This window comes from Ictalurus punctatus, chromosome 1 (assembly GCF_001660625.3).
Source record: "Ictalurus punctatus breed USDA103 chromosome 1, Coco_2.0, whole genome shotgun sequence".
Lineage (NCBI taxonomy): Eukaryota > Metazoa > Chordata > Actinopteri > Siluriformes > Ictaluridae > Ictalurus > Ictalurus punctatus.
The window spans coordinates 7,358,525-7,381,779 of NC_030416.2; the positions used below are offsets into that span (position 1 = coordinate 7,358,525).

The following is a 23,255-nucleotide window of genomic DNA, read 5'->3' on the forward strand; positions in this document are numbered from 1 at the left end:
TTAAAATGTTAAATTATTACTGTTTATTACACTTAGATGAAATTACATATCCCCCCTCCCCCAAATAACATTTATGCTTGGTGTTTCATGTGTAAATAGCAAAGACATGAAAACAAAAATGCTAGCCAGCCCAACAATAAACACCCCCACCCCCATTAACTACTTCATAGCCACATGCAGTTCAGGCAAGTATCAAAAATTATCAAAGGAAAAAAAAAAATAATAATAAAATAAAAATTAACAGGACAATAGTAACGGTATATGCACGTAGGAATGCTTGATGCTCTGCTTGTGCAGTCTTACGGTATCAGTATCAAGCGTATGTGCTCTTTGATCTTAGGGGTCCTTTCTACCTCGTAATGTTAAAAGAAGAGTAAAGAAAAGTGAAATATGAAGGTCACCCGCAATACAGAAAGAAAAACAAAACATAACCCTTGACAGAGTGACACTAAATGGAATGTTTTTTGTGTTTTTTTTTTGTGTTTTTTTTAAATCACTATGTTCTTGCTTATTAACATGTGAAGCAGATGTCTCTTAACTAGACTGCCACTCCTCTGCTTAAACATTAGGGCTGTTTTTATTGATTTTGTTTTTTAAAGAACGCTTATAAAAATTGCAGCTGTGCATAATGAGTACGGCAAACACTCCAACTCAGTGAGCAAATGGACATACAGGATGTACAAATGTAAAAGACAGAGCTTGTTGGTGAGAACTTGCCCTCGCCTACACACGTCCACACTAATGCGCTCACTAGCAGACGAGTGTCACTCCCTACCTGCTTCCTCCCCCCCAGAACAACCCTCTAAACCTCCCCACAACCTCCCTCTCTTTACCCCTACCTACAGACACATCCCTGGGTGGATTAATAATGGTGACAAGGAAAGGAAGGAGGGGGAAAAAAGGAAGGAAGGAAGGAAGGAAGGAAGGAAGGAAGGAAGGAAGGAAGAAATAAAGGAGGCAGAATCTGGATGATGTGGTGGTCTCAGTGTGGATGGGATGATGAAAGCCAGATGTCAGGGGAAGGACGGATGGAGAGAAAGGGGGGGATCAATTTTCTCTTCCTTCCTCGGTTTCCTCTGCGTCACCCTGGTTGTCTGAGGTCCACAGCTGAGGAGGGAAGACAAATATCAGCACCAAATACACTTGCCCTGCATTTCAATAACGTTTCAAAAGATGCTCTCCTCGACTTCACCAGGATGCAGCATTGCCGGCACGAGTGCTCACTTGCAGCACAAGGGGAGGACGAGCGTACAGACTGAGAGAAGCTTACCCATTGAGGTAAGCAAGTATGAAACCTGAATTTCTTCATGATTTGTACGATCAATACGTTATATATTGCTTTGTAGGGCTGCACAATTAAACGTGTTAGTGTTGTAAACTTTTGTTGATCACAGAGATTATTTTTTGCGATAATCCAAAAGCCTATGTGAAAATCCTATTGGTTTTTGTCGAGGGAACCGGTGTGATGATAACTTCCAGGTTCCGGTACAAACTGACGTCATCCCTGCGCCGCTCTATTGGGTGATTTGTCTGCGTCTCTCCTCCTGTAAACACCGTTACTGTCTTTTCTGCATATGCCTTTATTGTTTTCATTTGGTTGATGCCATTTTTATTTTTACTTATGCTATATTTTGGGTACAATTTTATTGATATTTTGCTTCTACGTGATGATGCACTTTAAGGACTAGTCTAATTTGATGCAAAGATTTGTACATTAGCAGGAATGTAGCACAACATGGAGGTGAAAGCAGTGGCCTGTTTATTTAAATGTGAAAGTGCAATAAAAATATGTTGTCCCTAAAATCGATCAATAGTGATAAATTAGCGATAAATAATCGTGATCTCAATATTGATCTAATTAATCGTGATTATCATTTAGGCCATAATCGTGCAGCCCTAGTGCTTTGCTAATTAGCTAGTACACTGATCACTTACCTTGCTAACTTGCTAGCTAAATGAAGTAATTGAATTAGATCAGTCGTGTGTGGATGAAGTAGCTGGCTACATAAAACCTTGTTTCAACATAGCACATGAAATATTATATTTCCAAATGGCTTATTTTCTCTTATAGTTCCTAGCAATAATAATAATAATAATATTTTTATTATTATTAAGTCTGTACCATGTTGTAAATTAGGTAGGCCTGGAGAATAATCCAACCTATAAACAAATCGATACTGCAAGCAAAGATCAGAAAACTCACTGTCAGGTTGTCTCGCAGCAGCTGCATGATCAACGTGCTGTCTTTGTAAGATTCTTCGTTGAGCGAATCGAGTTCTGCAATGGCCTCGTCAAAAGCCTAAGAGGACATATAGGAAGAAAAATGTGAAGAAATTTCTTTTAGCGCTTCATCTTACTGTAGATCCTCCTCAATGTTTTTATTCAAACAATGACTCAGCCATGGCTTCCTGCCTCAACTTGATCACATGAGCTTCTGTCTCAAATGGCATACTATGCACCATGTAGACTCTCTGTCCACTTTATTAGGAACATGCTCATTTATGCAAGTATCCCAATCAGCGACGCGTGTTGCAGCCGCACAACGTATGAGATCATGCAGATACAGGCCAAGAGCTTCAGTTAATGTTCACATCAAACATCAGAATGGAAAAACAAATGTGGTCTCAGTGACTTTGGCCGTGGCATGCTCGGGGGTGCCAGTTTGAGCGTTTCAGAAATGACTGTTCGTCTGGGATTCACACAACTGTCTCTAGTGTTTACACAGAATGGTGCGGAAAAGGCAGTTGAAGATTGGTGGGCGGGGGGACCTTGTGATATATTTCTAATCTAATATGTTGTATACAAGTCAGCATCGAATGCTGGTTTATATCAGTGGTTCCCAAACTTTTCCAGGTTAATGTAATTGCATAATTACATTAGATTTGGAATTGATTGTGTGTGTGCAGCTGTCTGAGAGTGAGAAAGAGAAAATCATGTATTTATTTATTTTTCACACAAAACTGTTGAGGCCCTCGGGCGATACCTGGCAGCCCCGGCCCCCACTTTGAAAACCACTGGTTTATATGCTACGTGTTTCCATAGGCAAATAAAAAGTTAGTGAAAGGACATGAAAAGAAAACCCAAATGCCATGTCCACATCACATCAAGTGTGTTCCAGTCTCTCCATGGCTGCTTGTCCGTCACTGTTTCATCATCAGGTATTCAAGAAATAAATGCTCACTCTTTAATGCATCTTATCTTTATTAATATGCCAGCCCTTCCACTTCAACCAAGTGCACAAATTCATTTGCCTTTAAGACTAAGAATTTCTTATGCGCAATTTAATTTTGCATACCAAATAGTGGTTGGACAGTGAACGTGTCGAAGTGTTTTTGCGTACCGTTTTGGCTAGCTTGCAGGCCTGCTCAGGAGAGTTTAGGATTTCGTAGTAGAAGACGGAGAAGTTAAGTGCCAGGCCCAGACGGATGGGGTGTGTGGGCTGCATCTCAGCCTTGCTGATCTCAAACGCGTCCCTGTAGGCGTCTTGCGAGTTGGTGATGATAGCTGAGAATTGATGAAGAAAATCAATAAATAAAACCAGTGAAAAACAAAGCCTTAAATAGAAGCTCGGTCCAACAGTGTAACCAGCACATTCCAATATAATTTACTGTCACATTCGATATGTCCAATGTAATCACGGACACGTTAAAATATTATTAGTACTCCTGTGCGCCAATCAGCATAGCACACTGGCATTAATTAGACTTGTAATCATGCGAACTTCCAGAAAATACAACAAAATAACTGAATGAACAATCAAGAGATGCCACAAAAAGTCCCGCATGACCCCATCAGAATTTGTTCTGCACCTAACATTCAGAAAAAGAAAGTTCAAACAAACATTAGCCCACGACTGCATGTGCTACAGTATTACAGTAAGTAGGGTACTGCTTTAAGTCTGCTGCATTTGGAGTTTTGCACAACTGCAGAAGTCTCCACTGGTTAAAATTCTACTGTGATTTATTTATACTGGTACACCTCCCACCACTAATCAAACGTCACACACACACACAAATCCCTGTCACCTTATATAGCTTTTTTTTTTTTTAACTATGAAAGAAAATGTACACACTATAAGCTATACGCATTTCCTTTTTGAATGCCACAAGAAATCACCTGTGTAAAAACCAACCCCGTGTATTCAGTCTGCTTCTGTGCGCATTCTTTATTTGGTTTGGGGCAAGTCAGGGCAAAGATCTGAAAAGTTCGAAATGTTCCAAATATTTGACTTTACACTGCGTTTTGCCAGAAAGTCGCCGCCTTCAAGTCTGGCAAGCTTCGCTAAATGTCAGAAACATAAATTTGCTAATCAGGGATACCCTGGTTTATGAAGTCCATCTTCATTACAGCGCTGATGCAGAGGAAGTTTAAACGAGATTATTCCAGGCAGTAGAGGTAGGAATCTAGCACAGAGCTGCAAACTAGAACAAACGAAATACGATAGCCACCAATTTCGTGGTGATCATGATCCATTTGCATAATACTAACTGGTGGCTGTTCAGTGTTATTCATTACTAACATTAGCCTGCTGAAAGGGTTTCTCATTCCTAGCAGTGTTAGTGTACTACTTAAAGAAAAACTTATAGATAAAATCAACAGCAATACCTGTGACTGCTCTAAAATGAGTTTTAAAAAAAATTTCTTTAAATGATGAGATTGGCTGATACGGCCATACAGTGCATTAGTGCAACTCAGCAAGTAAGCGTGCTTCAAGAAGCCATTTTCTAAATTCCTGACCAATTTTGTTTACGAGACATCAAATGCTAAGTCAGTGAAAGTATGTGTGTGTGGCTAGTCAAGCTGAGTGTTCATTGGGTGGAGCAGGTGAGCTAGATCATGCACATTTTTTTTTTCCTTTTTTAAACGCGTTTCACATGAAGTACAATGACAAAAACACAATCTATGCATTATTTGCATATTATGTTGTAGCCTTTGCAAATGCCACATGCACAGGTCGTCTCAAAATAGCTGCAGGGCCTCCTGTACAGAAAGGCCACTTCAGACCTGATGGCAACTTTAAAGAAGCTGCAAAACGTAACCCTGAACCAAGTTTAATGATGCAACACAACCAGTCAGTAGTGAAAGCCCACCGAGTGTCTTAATCAAGTTACACAAACGCCATATTGTGTTCGTAAGGTCTAAACGTTAGATTACAAAAGGCCAAAGAAACCGTGAAGCCATGAGTTGACTAAATTTGTGTTGTGTAGATGTGGAAACTGAAGATTTTCTACAACGTCTAGCAAGATCAAATAAATACGTAAAAATTTGTAGCAGCAATGTTTACCAAGTAGCAGCAGGAAAACGGTATTTAAATGAATGAAACCGAAAAATACTCAAACTTCCAACTGTAACACATGATGGAGAACGTGTATAGGTTTAGGTATGGCTTCAACTAACAAACTAACTAGTATTGAATGAACTTGTTTGGTCTACAGTGGGCAGGGAAAACGTTTATAAAAAAAAAAAAGAAAAAAAAAAGAGAAAAGATAAAACTGTCTTTCGGTAAAGGCTTGTACACACAAAGAGGAAACCGCTAAAGAAACCACTGCGATGTCATGCTGAACTAAGCTGAATACATATTAGAATCAATTAATGTCACTGGTACAGAAAGCTACCGCTCACGTGGCTAAATGAAAATAAAATAAACACCCGGACACAAGCAGAAATAACGTGTCCATGTGCGCGTGACTGCATTCTTTCTTGTGTGCGTCATGTAGAGATCGCACCCGTCTGATACACAGTATTGGCGTCAGGCCGATACCAGCGCGGAAAAAGATAAATAAATGAATAAAATACAAAAATAGGTGAATAGGATATCAGAGAAAATGCATCGGATATCAGAGCCTGTAGGAACGGGAAAAGAAATTTATTTTTGGAACTTATTTTCTTTTCTTCTTTTGTTAGGACTGATTATCGTTTAAAAAAAAAACATTTATTACATTTATAAATGTACATGATGTGTGTGTCTGAAAGAGTTTAACAGAACAAGAATTGGATGGGTATTTGGTATTGACTGATATTCAAGTTTCTGAACCAGTATAAGAAAAGAAAAAAGGTACCATGCCATCTCTACTCGTGTGCGCACCATGCTGGACAAGTGACTGTTTATTTATTTATTTATTTATTTATTTATTTTAAAAACACACATTATTTATGCATCACCAGTAACTGCTATTAACACGCAGTAGAAGTTTTCCATCAACTCTTTGTCAGAAATCCGACAAAAATCCAAATGTAACCGGATACACCTCAGAGGTTCACAATCTAACCGACACCCCTGATACAGAGAGAATGAAAGGATGAAAGAAAGAGCTCATTATTCCTCATTCTGGCGAATACAACTGACTGCCTGTTTTATAAATGGATTAAATAACTAGCAGAACTTCCTCTATGCTCAGATGGATCGATGGTCTTCGCACTGGCTCATCAGAGGACAGTAATTAAACGCTATGCTACATACCATTAAATAGCAATGTGTTCACCTCTGATATCTATTTTTAGTACAATCATTTTATTGAAAAAAAAAAATGGAGTAGGTTAAATTTTATATATAAAAATCTTTATTTAAATAAATAAATGGTTAAATTTTATACGTGAAAACGTTGTTAAAAATACCCATGAATAAATAAATGAGAGAGAGAGAGAGAGAGAGAGAGAGAGAGAGAGAGAGAGAGAGAGAGAGAGAGAGAGAGAGAGCGCTGCTTGATAAGCTTTGAACCATGGCAGAAGAATAGCCATGCTTATTTGAATGTTCTCAATGCTTCTCTGCCACGTGATGTCCCATAAACTTCCTGGCACAGGAAGGCAGTCAGTCTGTGACTCGCCATACACACAAAAAGACTAGATGATTCAACATGATTCATCCCTCTTCACTTTGCTGGAAGCCAGAAACTGGAATTATGCTGCATTTACAATCTTTCTGCATTAAACTCCTATCTATGCATTTATCTATGTCTTCATTTATCTATGTCTATGTCTAGGTCTTCTTTAATGTATACCGAAACTGCGTTTACAACCACCAAAGTCAACTTGCAGAAAATGCTCCTGTGATATGGACGCTGAAGATTTTCGAAAACACCACCGTCTAAAACCTGTAGTAGCAATGTCTACTGAGTAGACCCATTTTAATGAATGGGTCTTAACCTCCTAAAACCTCACGTGCCTCATCACTTCCCCTCCTTTGCCCATGAGTGAACTATTCGAGCAAAAGGAAATGGTTACATAGCAGAAACCACAATGCCCTAAAGTAAGTGTGCGCGCAAGGGCACTTTCATGGCTTCAGACTGCAGGGACGGGGGAATAAACTAGATCGTTTACACAAATAAAACCAAATGTATCTAGCATTTTGTTGAGAAAAAGGTTATGCTACTGCTTAACGCTCACAGCTGTAATTTGCAGGACGGAAAAAATGACAAGGGTGTGGTTCAGTAGAGGATGACTAACGTGCCTTTTCAAGATGGGCTTTACACTTTCACCTCAGGGAAAAATAAACCTTAAATTTTTTTTTTTTTTAAAAAGACAGGGTTCTGAACAACTATATCCAGGAGGTTGGTAATGGCTTTTTATAATGTTAAACTAAGACAGCTAGTTCTTAACATGCTGATCTAGACGATGACAGTGCTTCATCTCCCAGGACTGTGCTTCGAACCTAACCTCCTGTTCAGTGCATGAGATCATGGAGGGAATGAGTGAGTGGCTTACAGCTTTTCTCTTCTCCCACGGCTACCTCGGCTAAGTAGCGGTAGTAATCGCCTTTCATTTTAAGGTAGAAGACTTTACTTTCGGCTGGGGTGGCCTTCGGGATCAGATATTTGTCCAGCAGGACCTGAGAGACACAAACAGAAAGAGGAAGGAGTGAACAACGTGCAAAAACAGACAATATGTCCCATGTTATCAGTATATAATCTATGACCCAAAAAAATTATAATCTTGGTATCATTTTTCCCTGTTAAGACGTTTTTGCAAGTTACTGAACAGAGGAACTAAAGTACTTTCCCTATTGATGAAAATAAAGCTCTTTAAAACATAACCTCAAAGAACAAGAATAACAGAGCCCACTTAGGCCAGTGGTCATGAACCTGTGACTCTTCGACAAAAAGCGTGTGGCTCGCCAGGTGCCTTGCCCTTCACCAACAGATCATCAATAAAAACTTAGACACGTCACTAGAGGTCAGTTTCCTTTGTTGTACAGCCTACCGAAGTTAATGAAAGTTTACAATAGTAAACTTGTGTAATGAAATAGTAATGAAAGTCAGTTTACAATAATATATTTCAAGCTCTTCCAGCCAGTGCAGGTATGCAGTGTTGTGCGCACGTGTCGTGACACCAATCAACGGCAAACTTCTTACGTTTCTATGGTAACCTCTCACGCTCAGATTCAAGCAGCTACCTAGCTAGCTTGTGGAGGTGGTGAAAAGAGGGAATTATGGAAGACTGGACTGAAACATGTGCTTTTATTGAAAGCTGTGTCTGATTTGCACAGAACATATTGCCTCATTTAAAAATAAATAAATAAATCAACTGTTAAGAGAGATTTTTACTCTTGCAGTACTTTTGCACCCGGTAGGGAAAGCTGAAGGAACATGAACTGCAGGCCGGACAGTAGCAACTGTAAGCGTGGACAGGGGCAACTGGAAGCCTGAATGCTGCCAGCTTTGCAGGCTCATTGGAGATTGAAGTCAAGGAAAACATTTTATTGATGGAGGATATGTAAAGTCATGCATGTTGAGTATCAGTCAGTGCATGACCACGCCGTCATGATGGCCCGTGAGATAGGGAGGGAAAAGAAACCATTCCACATTGCAATGTTACCTATTGTTTGCTGCATATTTGTTTGTTTTTGAGTTGTCTATGGACCCAACTAAAGTTATTGATAAACTGTGTATTTTTTATGATAGTAAAATTTTCGTTTTTGCGAGAGAGAGAGAGATATGCATTAACCAAAATGAATGAAAAAAATAAATGGCTCTTCGGTGAAAAAAGGTTCCCGGCCCCTGACTTAGGCAGACATTTTTGCTTCAAACATTTTAATAAAGTGTTTTGACCATCAAAATGTGAGCAATTATTTATAAAAATTAACGCAAACCAAGAACAGATACTGTATTTTAAAAAATGTTCAATTTTAAAGTACATCACCACTACTAATGTCTTTAGTTTATAAATGTGCAATAAATGGAAAGGTGAGATACACACACAATACATTATACAAGTTGATTTTACATTTTTATTTAACATTTTAAAAAAATAGTGATTCATATTTCATTGTTGTTGATTTTAGTGCACTTCTGTTGCCATTTTGTGCATGTCTAAGAAAAGGTGGTTTGACTGGTATATCTTTGAGCAGGTAAAATCTCAATGATATCTTTCCGGCACTCACTTGTGTCCCCCCTCGACCAAACACATAATTTCAGCCGTGTTTCTGGCCATAATAGTGTTCACGTGTGCTCACCTTGTCTGATGGATTTTGGTACACTGAGGTGTTTTGTTGGTGGTTAAACGAATTCTTTGCGTTTCCCCTGAAAATCTCGGCTTTTTTGCATATTGTGTAAACAACCGAGTCTGTAGCCATGGCACTGTGTTGACGTTGAATTGTAAGTTATGGAGCTGTTTACTCTTGGCTGTCATTTATGTGCTTGTTTGCAAAATAAGCTTAATGTGCAAAACAAAATGACCCGATTTGTGTTCATTTACACATTTAATGGAGTTATGAGCATTACAGGAACTGTATTATCTGTATTACAAGTGTCCTGATGCACACATCTATCCTGCACAGCATGACAGTGTTGCGCTCTGCAACAAAATACTTTTCTTAAATACATTTAAAAGGTTCATAATATATATATAGATATTGCAGGACATTTCTGCCTGAAAATGAATGCAGCGGAAGACTGACGTAATCAACGCGTGAGAGATTTCTCCGGAAGAAACGACGTATGAAATCCGATCACAGGTGATCGTTGGAGATCAAGAGTACAATTACTTTTCACACTGGCTTAAAAGATATTTTGACGTACTCATAACTTCTACTAACTGCTGAACAGAACATCTATGGACACCGATGCCAATAATCAATATTATATAATAATAATAATGTTGAGGCTACATATTTACTAACAGACATAGTTTAGATCGATCAGTTTTGTCTAACAGAAATTTGGATTTCATTCACTATAATATTTTTAGACTGCTTATTTGTGTGTATTAATAAATAAATAAATAAATAACGTTCTTAGTACATCCATTAAAAAGGACATGCTCTTCAGCGGCTTTTAACCAAAGAGCCTGCATACTTAGTTAATGAAAAGATTTGTGGTTTTCACTCTTCACACACAGTAGAGCATGTGCAAGAGTGACTCAGATCAATTCCACGATTCAAACTGTACCACATCCATGTCACAGACATAATAAAGCTGGGACAATATGAGCATCTGAATTACTGGATTATCAGTGACTACCTATTGAGTAGGCAAGCCTTCAATTGTGTTCAGTGGAGCACAGCCAGTACTTTTACATTACAATAATCCGACATTAACCCAATTAAGACAGTACTCTGATTAAGAAACTAGCATGTTTGAAAACAGCAATTATTGATGACCTTAATCTGACTAAAGTCATACTCGATATTTGGAGTATTCCTGTTTTAGTCGCATACCGCGTACTTACCTACTACAGTATATAGTAGGTGAAATGCATGCATCTCGGTTACTATATAGTAGGTAAATATGCGGTTTGGGACGCAGCCCACGGCTTCAAGCAGTCGTCTATTTCTACGTACAGCACGACAAATAATTAACTGCACCAGAAGCTTTCGTAAAATTAAAAATGAAACACTCAGAACTGTATACGGTACCATAACGGAGACCAACTGTCTGTCGATACGTGAAATTCTGGAGGGAACGTCGTGGCAACTCATGTCAACACCTTAATCACAATAAGGTCAATGATTAGATTACTGCTGTCCATGTAAACGTAGTCAGTGACTACGTTTACATGGGACAGCAGTAATCTAATTATTGACCTTACTCTGAGGAAGGTAATAATGTGATTAAGGTGTTTACACGAGTCACTTTTAGAATACTCCTCTCATGTAGCCGTTTTACATTTTATAGAACATAATTAGATTAACGGCACACGTCCTTACGTCACCGCGCCACGCCGTCCGACGTCCCTCCAGAATTTCACGCATGCAGTTCGTCTTCATTATGGTACCGTATACAGTTTTGGATGTTTTTATTTTTAATTTTACGAACGCTTTAAGTGTGGTTGATTATTTGTCATGCTGTACATGCTAATAGACGACTGCTTGAAGCCGTGGGCTGCGTCCCAAATCGTGTACTTACCTACAATATAGTAGCTGAGATACATGTATTTCTCCTACTACAGGCCTATAGTAGGCAAGTACATGGTTTCGGACGCAGCCGTGCTCTCTTGTTTGCCGTAAAACGGTTGAGCACTGCCGTGTGTGATCGTGTCCTGACGCAAAATGCGGTGAAAACTCTCACACGACGTTAATAATGTGATTAAGGTGTGTACATGTCTGTAATACATGACGATAATGCGACTAAAACAGGAATACTCCCCACATCTTAATTCGATTAGTGTTTACTTCGAGTATGACTAATTAGATTAAGGTAATTAAAAATTGCTGTTTACATGGTAGTTTCTTAATTAGAGTCTCGTTTTAATCGGGTTAATAGTGGATTATTGTTGTCCATGTAAACGCGTTGAGCGATAATCTGAGCGAACACAGTCATTCCAATTAAGAAACAACCTTTAAATTTAAAGGTTAAATTTAGCCAGAAAACATACACTGACCAGACATGCAGCCTAGGTCACTAGTTAGTCAGTAAATTAGTAATACGCTTTTCAAGCGTCACAACAACGATTAACAAAAGATGCCAATCGTAGTATGCAGTGGAAAAAAAACCCCCTGCAAAACTACAAAACACCCCCCAACCAACCTACAGTAAAAAATTATTGATGTAAAAGTCTCATTTTAGGGCCACTTAATAAGCAGCTCCTCCATTTTGTAACCGACCAAAGAGACCCACCGACTTATCTTTTGGCTCACAAGACTGAAGCACATGAAGTTCACTGGAGAGTCAACGCAAAGTGAAAGTAATCGCTACAAGAAGTGAGCGTATTTCACATCCCGAGTCCTTTCCACTTCAGTTAATTGGCCTTTCCAATGGGCGATTATTTATTTATTTATTTTTGTTTTAACTGAATGAGCAGAAAATGGTAGTTAATGCTACAGCATCAGGACAAGTATCGAGTGCTCAAGATAATCACCTACACTGAATGAAGTGGCGATGTCTAGGTTGATTTACAGTCGAAATGAAACGGAAAGAGACAGGTGCGGACAAAATCTGTTATCATTTTCATTCAAAATAAATTCTAAAAATCTATGTTCAAGCTGACATGAATACAGAACTTTCCACACACACACAAAAAGAATATGCCCTATTTGTTGCCTATATGCTGATTAATAATACATTTGTGTGTTACCTCTAGCAGCCCTCAGGGCCCAACACATCTCTATCAAGCCACTCTGAATAGTCTGTTCAGGTGTGCCATATTATTTTGCGTTTGCATCGCACCTCCGGGGTTGCGGGTTCGAATCCCATCTCCACCCTGTGTGCGCAGAGTTTGCATGTTCTCCCCGTGCTTCACGGGTTTCCTCCAGGTACCCTGGTTTCCTCCCCAGTCCAAAGACATGTGTTGTGTGTGACTGTGCCCTGTGATGGGTTGGCACCCCATCCAGGGTGTCCCCTGCCTTGTGTCCCGAGTTCCCTGTGTAGGATAAGCGGTACGGAAAATGGATGGATAGTAATAATCATTTAAAAAAAGTGTGATAATCTGCAGGCCCCAAGGACTGACTTCAGAAACAAAGCATTTAACCCACTGTAGCGCAGAAACTTGCTCTAGAATTAGCCTCCCAGTCATGAGGGTTTTTCTAAACGGCTGAAGTGTGACACTCGATCATGCCAATGCTCTCGAGAGAGCTTTAACCTCTCAAAATTCATTAAGACGGTGTGCGTGCTCCCACTGCTAAGCAGCTGCTGATAGACAGTTTGTCTCCATCAACCTAACCAGGCTCTTAAATATTACGCTATTGACCGAATTGTCTCATTTTTGAGAAAAATTCACGTGACAGACATGTCGCTCGCTGTTTGTTTTCTTTTTTTAATCCCAATTTATGCTTTTTTTTCCCTAGGTCAGTGCTTTTGGATTACGTTTTTACTCATGTTAAAAATTAGGGTACAGGCTTAAATATAATTCCAATGCAAAAAGAACAGCAAATGAATCTCTGAACTGTTCTTTTAGCAAACGCGACTCGTCACTGAAATCCTGTTGCACTTTTTGTACCTTCATGGTTCTGCAGCATCAAGTAGGTTTGGTAGCCTGGTAAGTGCCCTGTCGCATTGCTCACATGATGAATGATTGCTCACATGATGAATGATAATTAAGCACAGTGCTAATACACGCATAGCCAGTGAGCTTGGCCAGCCTTTCCCATGCTTTCATTTACACGGCTGTCATTTTGGTGTGTTAAAAAGCCCATGGCATGTCAGTACGACAAAGGCAAAACATCAACAACAGCGAAGAACCTGGCAGGAGCAGGCAAGAACCTGAAAACAAATCATATGGACACGGACACAGACACACACACACACACTGTTCATGTGTAAACAATTCTGCATGTTATTAACTATTTCAATGTATCCTAAACTTGTCTATATATTTATATACACGTTATCTGGAACCTGATCCAAGGTTCTGCGCATACAGGAAGCGATGTAGTGTCAACGTTACTATAACAACAAGCAGGCTGTGGGTCCAGACAGTGTGTTCAGCTTCTTAATCGTGCTGCTTGAGTTTCTAACGAGTTTATTTTTTTCACCAAAGCAAAACCTCATCTGAGCATTATTACTGACAGGGAGAAGAAAAATGCGTGTCTACAATGAGATTGGTCGGTATTTTATATTTGCACAGCATTCTGGGATAAGGATGGTCTGGTTGATGAAAATGACACGAAATACACCAAATATGTTTATCTTTGAAATGCCTCTTAACAACTTTAAATGCTAATGTCTGGGAAATAACTGCACAATAAATATAATTGAGGTCAATTCGCATCCTGCATCTGTCTGCTTCAGAATGTAAGTTTGATGTCCATGCCACTGCTCATCCAGACAACAGCTCAATTATTTTAAATCAATAATAATTTTTAAAAAAAAGTGTTTTCTTACACAATAGTTTTGACACAACAAAGAACAAATTGCGACTCAAACACACCCCTGATTCTGTTTAACGAGATCAGACACGAACCTTTGCGTAACTATTTTTCTTCTATTTAACGGATTATTAAAAAGGATAACCCATGTTATGCAATACAACAGAAATTTCATTCTGACTGGCATCAATCAGTTTACTTCAATGTTTGTCATTCAGTACGTTTACATGGACAACAATATTCCAATATTAACCAGATTAAGAAACTAGCATGTAAACAGCGATTATTGATGACCTTAATCCGATTAAAGTCATACTCGAAGTAAACACTAATCGAATAAAGACATGTGGAGTACACCTGTTTTAGTCGCATTATAGACATGTACACACCTTAATCACACTATTAGCATCGTGTGGGAGTTTTCACGGCATTTTGCGACAGGACATGTGCACACACGGCAGTGCTCAACCGTTTGACGGCAAACAAGAGAGCACGGCTGCATCCCAAACCGCGTACTTACCTACTACATAATAGGTGAAATACATGTGTTTCAGCTACTAAATAGTAGATAAATATGCGGTTTGGGACGTAGCCCACGGCTTCAAGCGGCTTGAAGCTTTCGCAAAATTTAAAAATAAAAACACCCAAAACTGTATACGGTACCATAACGAAGACGAACTGTATGTCGATGCGTAAAATTCTGGAGGGAACGTCGGACGGCGAGGCGCGGTGACGTAATGACGCGTGCCGTTAATCGATCTACGTTCACATGTAAAACCTGAACATGAAAGGAATACTCTGAAAGCGACTCATGTGAACACCTTAAATCACAATATTACTGCTGTCCATGTAAACGTACTCACTGAGACTGAGCCAACAGCCAGAGTATTAACAGGATATTAATCTACATGTAAACGCAGCTATGGAGCACAGTCAATCTCAAGCACAAGAAAGAAACCAAAATGTTGCTCAGCTAAACAAACAGAATGGTCTGAAATGTTCAGAATACAAACAAACAAAATGACCAGACATGAACCTGGACCTTCTGTCTGTTTGACATGTTCTAGCAAGCTAAAATACATGTACACAGTATTGTTAATACTAGGTGTAAACAAGTGCTACAGGTGGAATTACTTCCTCCTCCACCTCCTTCTACTCCTATGAATAAATATTTATTTGCACCAAGATAAGCAATAATAATCACATAATTTTCTCATTCGTATATCCAAATGAATTCTTAGGGCACAATAATCCATGGGCTTTTTATCCTGTTCTACACATGGCAATAAAGCATATAATAAGCAGGTCCACATGATGACGAGCATTATATTTAGGCAATGTTTCCCAAGCTAGACTCCCAACATAGTCCACGTTTCTGTTAGACCACAGACGCATGGGGATTTTTAGAGAACAGATACATGACTATCAGGAGGCAGTGGTGGCTTGGAGTTCAGAATACACGACTTCCTAAACCTCAGAATCACGGACCCTTTTACATTTCCTCTCAAACATCTGTATATCATGTAATTTTGCCACTATTTTATACCGTGTGCCCACAGGAATCGCACAGTGGTGTTCCTTACAATCATTTGGGTATTACATGGCAAACAATTTCCTATAGTCGGATATTTGCCCTCACTCTCCCACACAAATTGACGGATGATAAACTGGATTCAGGGATCTGCTGCGCACGACCGTGTAGTCAGAGTAAGTTCCAAAATTAGTCTGCGACTAAATCATGTAGTGCAGACTAGACTTGATCAGAAGATTTTCAAACCCCAGGTCCTTCTGATAATCACCTTTAGGCCCTTGACCAAGACCTTGAATACTTAACCGCAAGTGTCAACCAGAGGAATAAACGCAGATGTGTTTTTTTTTTTTTTTTTTTTTTTTTAAATCCTACCTTTTTAATCCAAGTGTTCACTTGAGGAGTTCTCTTACCTGCGCCACCTTTCCAAAGGAATAAGGACACTTGTGCCTGGGACAAATGAGATCGAGGCTAATCTGATAGGCTTGGCTGAAGAATTTCTGTGCTCATGAGCACTAAATAGAGTAACGTCTTATGAAGATTATCACGCCGTTACTTGTGGAATGACTAAACAGGTAACCTGATACACTGCCACCTGGCCATTCTTATGTACAGTCATTGAGGTTTTCTGGACCAAATTAAAACATGATATTACGCATGTACAGCCGCGTTATGTGCAAAGAATAAAACACGATGGGACATAACGTTACGAGAAAATGATCACGCCCCAAAGTCCTTTATTCCGCTTATACCACAGGAATTAATTGTTTCATTAATTAAAGTACCACACATTGTGCTTGCTATCCATGTATAGTTACATTTAACATTGAGGAATGGTTAGTGATACAAGCAGCTTGTCACGTTACCACAAGAAACCAACTCTGAAGACTTTCTAAGGGAGGAAAACATACTCCTTGTATAAATGTTAAATAAATATCCCTTTACAGAAAGATTTACCATGTCAATGATTATATATTTTTCTTTAAAACCATCACAGTTTTGATCCATACAAGTCCATGTGTACGTTGTTACCATGTTGTGATTTTAAAATGGCGTTGTAATTTGCCTTGCAGCCAGCACCACTGTCCGTGCTGTTTTTAGAGGAAATTCATCAACTCCTTAACACCAATCGGATTCAAGCGTTCAACAGTGCTAGTGCTGTGTGGAACCTCAATATTCAACATGCAAATTAGCAATAAATTTCATCGTCAGTGTCCTCGTGTTCCAATGGGTAGTGTTAACCAGGGTTAATTAGCTAGCTATGTTTATACGCGCACTCGTCGATACAACAGTTTAACCCGATTCAGTCCTTCCAGGATTTTGTGATTTTGCGATCTCAGAAATTAACGCAAAATGAAGCAAACTCGAAGGAGCTTGCGTTTTTCAAAATTACCACAGATTTTGGCCAAGACGCGTCACGTGACACCACAACGCACATTCAGCCGAAGCCCTCGTTGATTCACGCGAGTCGAACATGAGTACAGCTAAAAGGTCTCATTTACCAACAAACATCACTGTGAAAGACAATTTCACGCAATTGCAATTTCGCCGGTTCAAGTAGTTTTCCGCAAAAAAAAAAAAAGCACAAAGAAACCTCACAAAAAATCAAAACAAGCATTTTGGCTGCTGCAACAATCTCAACCCCCCCCCGCAAACGCCGCAAAATCCAGTACAGACAGCTTATTTATAACAGTTTAATCGTGTTTTTACCCAATACTCTGCACTGTTGTATACAGAAAACACCAAATCAAAAAAAAAAAGATTTTTGATTCTAAATGGCAAAAATGTTGAGCGCTTATTTGGATATAATAATGTAACATCACCACTTGCTCAACTTGTATGAGTACATTTTGAAACACTTCAGTGATATTATGAAGGGAAAGATTTTTGTAATGAAGCTCAAGGACAATACCGTATATATACACACACTGTACTCTAAATATATATCATATACAAACCACACAAGATTCTGATCTGTTGTGCCTATAAACAGCTTGGAAAAGAATATGTCGCCCTTACCAGCACGTCATTGCAGATCTCCTTCAGCTCCTTCTCGATCTTCTCACGATACTCCTTTGCCATCTGCTGCTTCTTCTCGCTGCCTTCGGTCTTTTGCTCAATGCTGGAGACGACCCTCCAGGAGGAGCGGCGTGCGCCCACTACGTTCTTGTAGGCCACCGAAAGCAGGTTGCGCTCCTCGTTTGAAAGCTCGGCACCGCCCTCCGTCACTGCCTTCATGGCAGCTGCCATGTCGTCGTAGCGCTCGGCTTGCTCTGCAAGCTTGGCCTTCTGCACTAGTTCACTTGTGTCCATGGCTGCTCAGAGCTAGAAGGAAATTTATGCGTGCTTATTTCACTCAGCTTTGGGATTTTTACAAATTTTTATGACACACGATGAGATCATGGACAAGTCAAAATATAATCATTACCCTTGCTCCACGTCGGACGCAAGTCCATTTGGTGTTTGTGGATTCCCAGAAATATAATGTAACTATGTAATCTATGTAAATGTCTACGAATCTAACAGGGTGTGTAATCAGATAGATCAAAGTCAAGAGACATGCAAAATACAAATCCAAGGGTCATAAGGGTTTAAGCATTATAGGCGAGGTTAGGTGGTGATGTATGATAAAGTCACAGGCCTACTCTCAACACATTTGCATGCTGTACACACGTCGGCCCCAAGGCTTCAGCACATTAAATAATTCTTTCTGATGTTCAAATGGATGTGCTAGTGCCCATGTTAAAATGTGCAATAGATGGGAAGCTCCAGAACTGATCAATTATATACACATGTATATTATTATATACATCAAAGTAACATCAGGGCAGTGAGGCTTTTTATTAAAGAGCCTGGTACACTCACACATGTAGATCCAATTCTTTGTTTCCCTTGAGATATTCTTGACAAAAAAAAAAAAGCCTGATTACATCAAAGAGGCTACGAGGTCATTGGTAAGCCAAAATGTTTAGAAGGATGCCTGTTAAACACATGTTTCCATATTATGGACTTGAACGCCTTCTGTTCAGCACATTTTCTTATTTCCTCGTGCTCTGACGCATACACACTGGGCATTTTCTGATATTCTGTGATATTCTACACACAATGTTGACCGACTAGGACGTTGGAAGAAGGACTGCTTCGGTGACCGGATTAATTTAGGCTGTATCCCAAATGGATGAGAATTCCCTACACAAGTGTCCTATATAGGGGATGAAATAATGGCTCCTGCGACCCATGCAGTGCAGCGTATGTCCGATAAAAAGCTATTTGTGAGCCAGTGATTTGCAATATCCAGCGGCGATAGTATTAGACCAGACCTTAAACCAGATTCATTTACTATATCAACTTTTATAATATTATTCAAGGATTCTTCTATATTATGGAGAGGGTAGAAAAACAAGGCATTTTGGGGACATCCGTCAAGTTAAGTGGCAGGAAAACAATCATTATTGTAAAGAGTGATCAAACTGTCCTATCACTGACTACGTTTACATGGAGAGCAGTAATCTAATTATTGAGCTTATTGTGATATTGTGATTAAGGTGTTTACATGAGTCACTTTTAGAATATTCCTTTCACGTTCCTGTTTTAAATGTTATAGAACATAGATCGATTAACGGCACACGTCATTACGTCACCGCGGCACGCCGTCCGATGTTCCCTCCAGAATTTCATGTATTAACATATGCTTCGTCTTTAATTTTTAATTTTATGAAAGCTTCAAGTGCAGTTAATTATTTATCATGCTATACGTGCAAATAGACAACTGCTTGAAGCTGTGGGCGGCGTCTGAAACTGCATATTTGCCTACTATATAGTAGCCGAAATACATGTATTTCACCTACTATATACGGTAGAAGGTAAGTACGTGGTTTCGGATGCAGCCGTGTTCTCTTGTTTTCCGTCAAACGGTTGAGCACTGCCGTGTGTGTACGTGTTCTGTCGCAAAATGTGGTGAAAATCCCACACATTAATAGTGCGATTAAGGAGTGTACATGTCTATAATGCACTTTGATAACGTGACTAAAACATTTATTACTCTCGGCTGCTGATAATCTACTGTGAACTGCGCAATATTTCATTTGTCACCTATCTGTACATAAACTAGGTGTTACTCATCTGTAATTATTCTTACATTGAGGTATTCATAGTGTACATATTAATTATTATTTTTTTACTACTATATATTTTTCAGACATTTTTTCCTAATCTAATCCTATTTAATGTGTATTGTTATCGGGGTTTTTTGTGTGTGTAATTGAGCTGCTCGAGTTTGTCTTATCTTTTCTTAAAAACATGAATACTCCACGTCTTAATTCGATTTGGGTTTACTTCGAGTATGACTTTAGTCGGATTAAGGTCATCAACAAATCACCATTTACATGATGGTTTCTCAATCAGAATATTGTCTTAATATCGGATTACTGTCGTCCATGTAAACGTCCTGACCATGTGTAAAACACTACCTCAAGTAGTTCGCCTACTTTATTACCATGACCTTATCAGAATAATGTACAAGACCAGGAGGTTCATATCCTGTTCAGAAAATGGCTCCAGAACTATAATATATGAATATATGAGGGGGCGAGAAAGTGCGCATGCGCGAAACGTCTCACTAGGTAGGACAATTTGCCAGAACACCTCACGTATTATATTAAATATTTCATCCTCTTCTAGGCGTATCGAATAAAAAAAGTCACCTATAACGTGCCATTATTGTTTTGTTTGTTTGTTTTTTTACCATTCTTTTCGCACTTGCTCATTTCATACAAGACATTACAGGCAAGTTAGCTTAGCCAGAAAACTAGCGTTCTGAGCAACGCAAACACTAAACGCATGATTCAAGCAAGAAAAGAGAAATAATATGACAAATGCGACATTTCAAGGGGGGGGGGGGGGGGGGGAATATCATCCACATACAGGGGACACACAACGAAGTAGCACTAACACACGAGGAAAAAATGCGGATGTGTCTTTATTCCCCACCACACCCAGTTCTTCCCTCAGATACTCATTGGCCCAGTGGGGTGTTTTTTCCTTTTTTTTTTTTTTTAAATAAATAAATTATAATAATAAAAAAAGCTCTACACCATTACAGCTAACGAATACAGACGCTCAAGAAAAAGAAGAAAAAAAAATCAATAATACAGACGTGAAGCTGCATCATAGCTAGCTTAGCTTTGAGATAAACGAGCAGAGCATATTACAATACAAGCGTCCTCAGTGAAAAGCGCTTTATCCTGCTTAGCGTCACCCTATTCATATATATATATATATATATATATATATATATATATATATATATATATATATATATATATATATATATACGCTCTAACATTATACAATACAATCTCAACGTTTGAGAGCAAAAAAAAAATGACTCCAGGGTTTGTGGACAAAGCCATCTAGCTAGCTGCTGCTGCTGCTTTATCACTGATAATGGATGCTTTCGTGATGTTAACCCGCTCGATTTCTCAGCGAGTTTGACATGTCTGCTCCTGCCCGTGTTCAAGCTCAATCTGGACCACCTCGTCAATACCACTTTAATTTTTTTTTAAACTTACTTCCTCGCCTGATTTGGTGGGGTGGGGAATTGAATAGCATTGCTAAAACAGACGAGCATATCCAAATTGCGTTATTGTACTCTATGTTGTTGCCAGGGAGCTTGCGACCTCACTCATTTTGTTCAGGTTTACAGCCATCTCATGGATATATACATATATATTTATTTTTTTTATTTAAAAAAAACAGAGCCAACAATTGTACTTTACATTTCTAGATAATGAAATATACGCCATTTTCAGCATGTTAGCCGCATTGCAACCGAGTCAACCTAGTCGGAAGGCTCGAACTAGCTAGCGACCGCCTTACGAGCTATTTTATGTCACAGGCATAGATACAGGACCAGGGATCATTCGTAATCCTTGTGTTATGGATGTAACGTTATGGCGGTACAACAGGAGGAAATCAAGCTAGAGAGCTAATAAAAATGTCTCACCTGGATGAGAGTGATGGATGAGGATGCTGTTGTTAAGCGAAAGCTGGCTAACTGCTGCGCACAGCTGATTCTCGTGGGGGTCAGTGGCGCTCGGCACGGGGTTTCCCTCCAATCACAGACCGGCCCCAGGGGCTGAGCAAGGAGCCGGGCGCCATTACGTCAGCGGTATCCAAGGCAACGCCTGATTTAGCAGCCTGTGTTTCAACAAGCAGTCCAACCGTACTAGAATGTACCGTAGCTACTATATAGTACATACTTGTCATAGGTAAAATGGAATTGCAAAAGGGAGTGGTGCATAACACAGACAAGTGTAGTATATGATATAATAACTAAGCAGTTAACATCCTTCCATGTCGTATTCCTGCTGAAAAATCCAGCTTAGTAGCTAGCAGCTGCCAAAACACAGGCTGAGCTGATTAATCTAGTTAGTACACCATCTCCAGCAGCTGCTAAATTCTTTTCCATCTTTCTTATTACTTGACTAAACTGATTGATTGTCTGAGATTCACTAACCGCCTTCGTGTCGTCTTATTTTCTGGAAAATAACTACAATCTAGACAAGTTTAGTAGCAGTCATTTGGAAACTGCTTGCTTTCTCTAAGCACTTACTACCTAACAAAGATGGTCTACCAGTTTGACCAGCTCAGCCTGTGTTTTGGCATCTGGTAACTGGCCAAACTAAGCTGAATTTGTCCATTTTTGTAAATAATATTGAAACAGGTTCGATATTGGGCCATGACTGACTGGATTTCAATCAGAAAAGTGGCTAAAACGAGAGCTGCATTTAGATCTGTAAATAGGTTTCTGGTCAGAAGTGCACATTCAGTGACTGTGATGCTCCAGCATTAGCTGTGGTATGTAAGGAAAAACAGAAGAGGAACCATTCTTCAGGTGACTGAAAATGTCAGAGCATGACGTGGTCAGACTGTGAGCAAAAACAGTCTGTCCACAATTACATAGAGGGATGTGCAGGGTGCAGATTACGTAATGGACTGAGGGGAGGTCTGATTAACGCCTGACACCCCATAAGAATGTAAAGACGAATGTCTGTATAGGGGTGGGGAATTGTTGTTTAAATTTTTTTTAAATGAAGATAGACACATGTAACACTTCCTCCACACTTGCAGCCAGCGACAAAAAACAATTTTGATATTGCCCTGTCCCTGGAGCCGTATTGGACGGATGGACATCCTTTTTTACAAGATATTTCTCTCAACTGGTGTTTTGATGATGGTGGTGGAGACTACTGTCTAACACATCAATCTTCTCTCTCTCTCTCTCTCTCTCTCTCTCTCTCTCTATATATATATATATATATATATATATATATATATATATATATATATATATATATATATATATATATATGTGTGTGTGTGTGTGTGTGTGTGTATATATATATATATATATGTATATATATATGTATAGTTAATCTTCTATATATCTATCTTTTATAGTTGTTAAATTTGGTTAAATATCTGACGACT

The 23,255-nt window shown here is 39.2% G+C and overlaps 1 protein-coding gene across 1 annotated transcript; it reads right to left on the bottom strand.

Annotated features, from left to right (window-relative positions):
* Positions 1-21,908, bottom strand: ywhabl (tyrosine 3-monooxygenase/tryptophan 5-monooxygenase activation protein, beta polypeptide like). The gene is made up of 6 exons (XM_017467759.3): positions 21,769-21,908; positions 17,784-18,089; positions 7,702-7,825; positions 3,341-3,504; positions 2,204-2,299; positions 1-1,107 (listed from the first exon to the last, which is right to left on the bottom strand). Exons 2-6 carry the CDS (start codon positions 18,075-18,077, stop codon positions 1,048-1,050), a joined length of 738 nt encoding a protein of 245 aa, XP_017323248.1. The 5' UTR covers positions 18,078-18,089; positions 21,769-21,908; the 3' UTR covers positions 1-1,047.
* Between the last annotated feature and the right edge of the window lie 1,347 nt (positions 21,909-23,255).

Excerpts from the sequence above, each read along its gene's own strand:
- ywhabl (XM_017467759.3), bottom strand. The coding sequence starts at position 18,077 with ATGGACACAAGTGAACTAGTGCAGAAGGCCAAGCTTGCAGAGCAAGCC. Across the intron at positions 2,300-3,340 it reads CCTGCAAGCTAGCCAAAACG|GCTTTTGACGAGGCCATTGC; the intron begins GTACGCAAAAAC and ends ATGTCCTCTTAG. Across the intron at positions 1,108-2,203 it reads TGCTGCGAGACAACCTGACA|CTGTGGACCTCAGACAACCA; the intron begins GTGAGTTTTCTG and ends TTCCCTCCTCAG.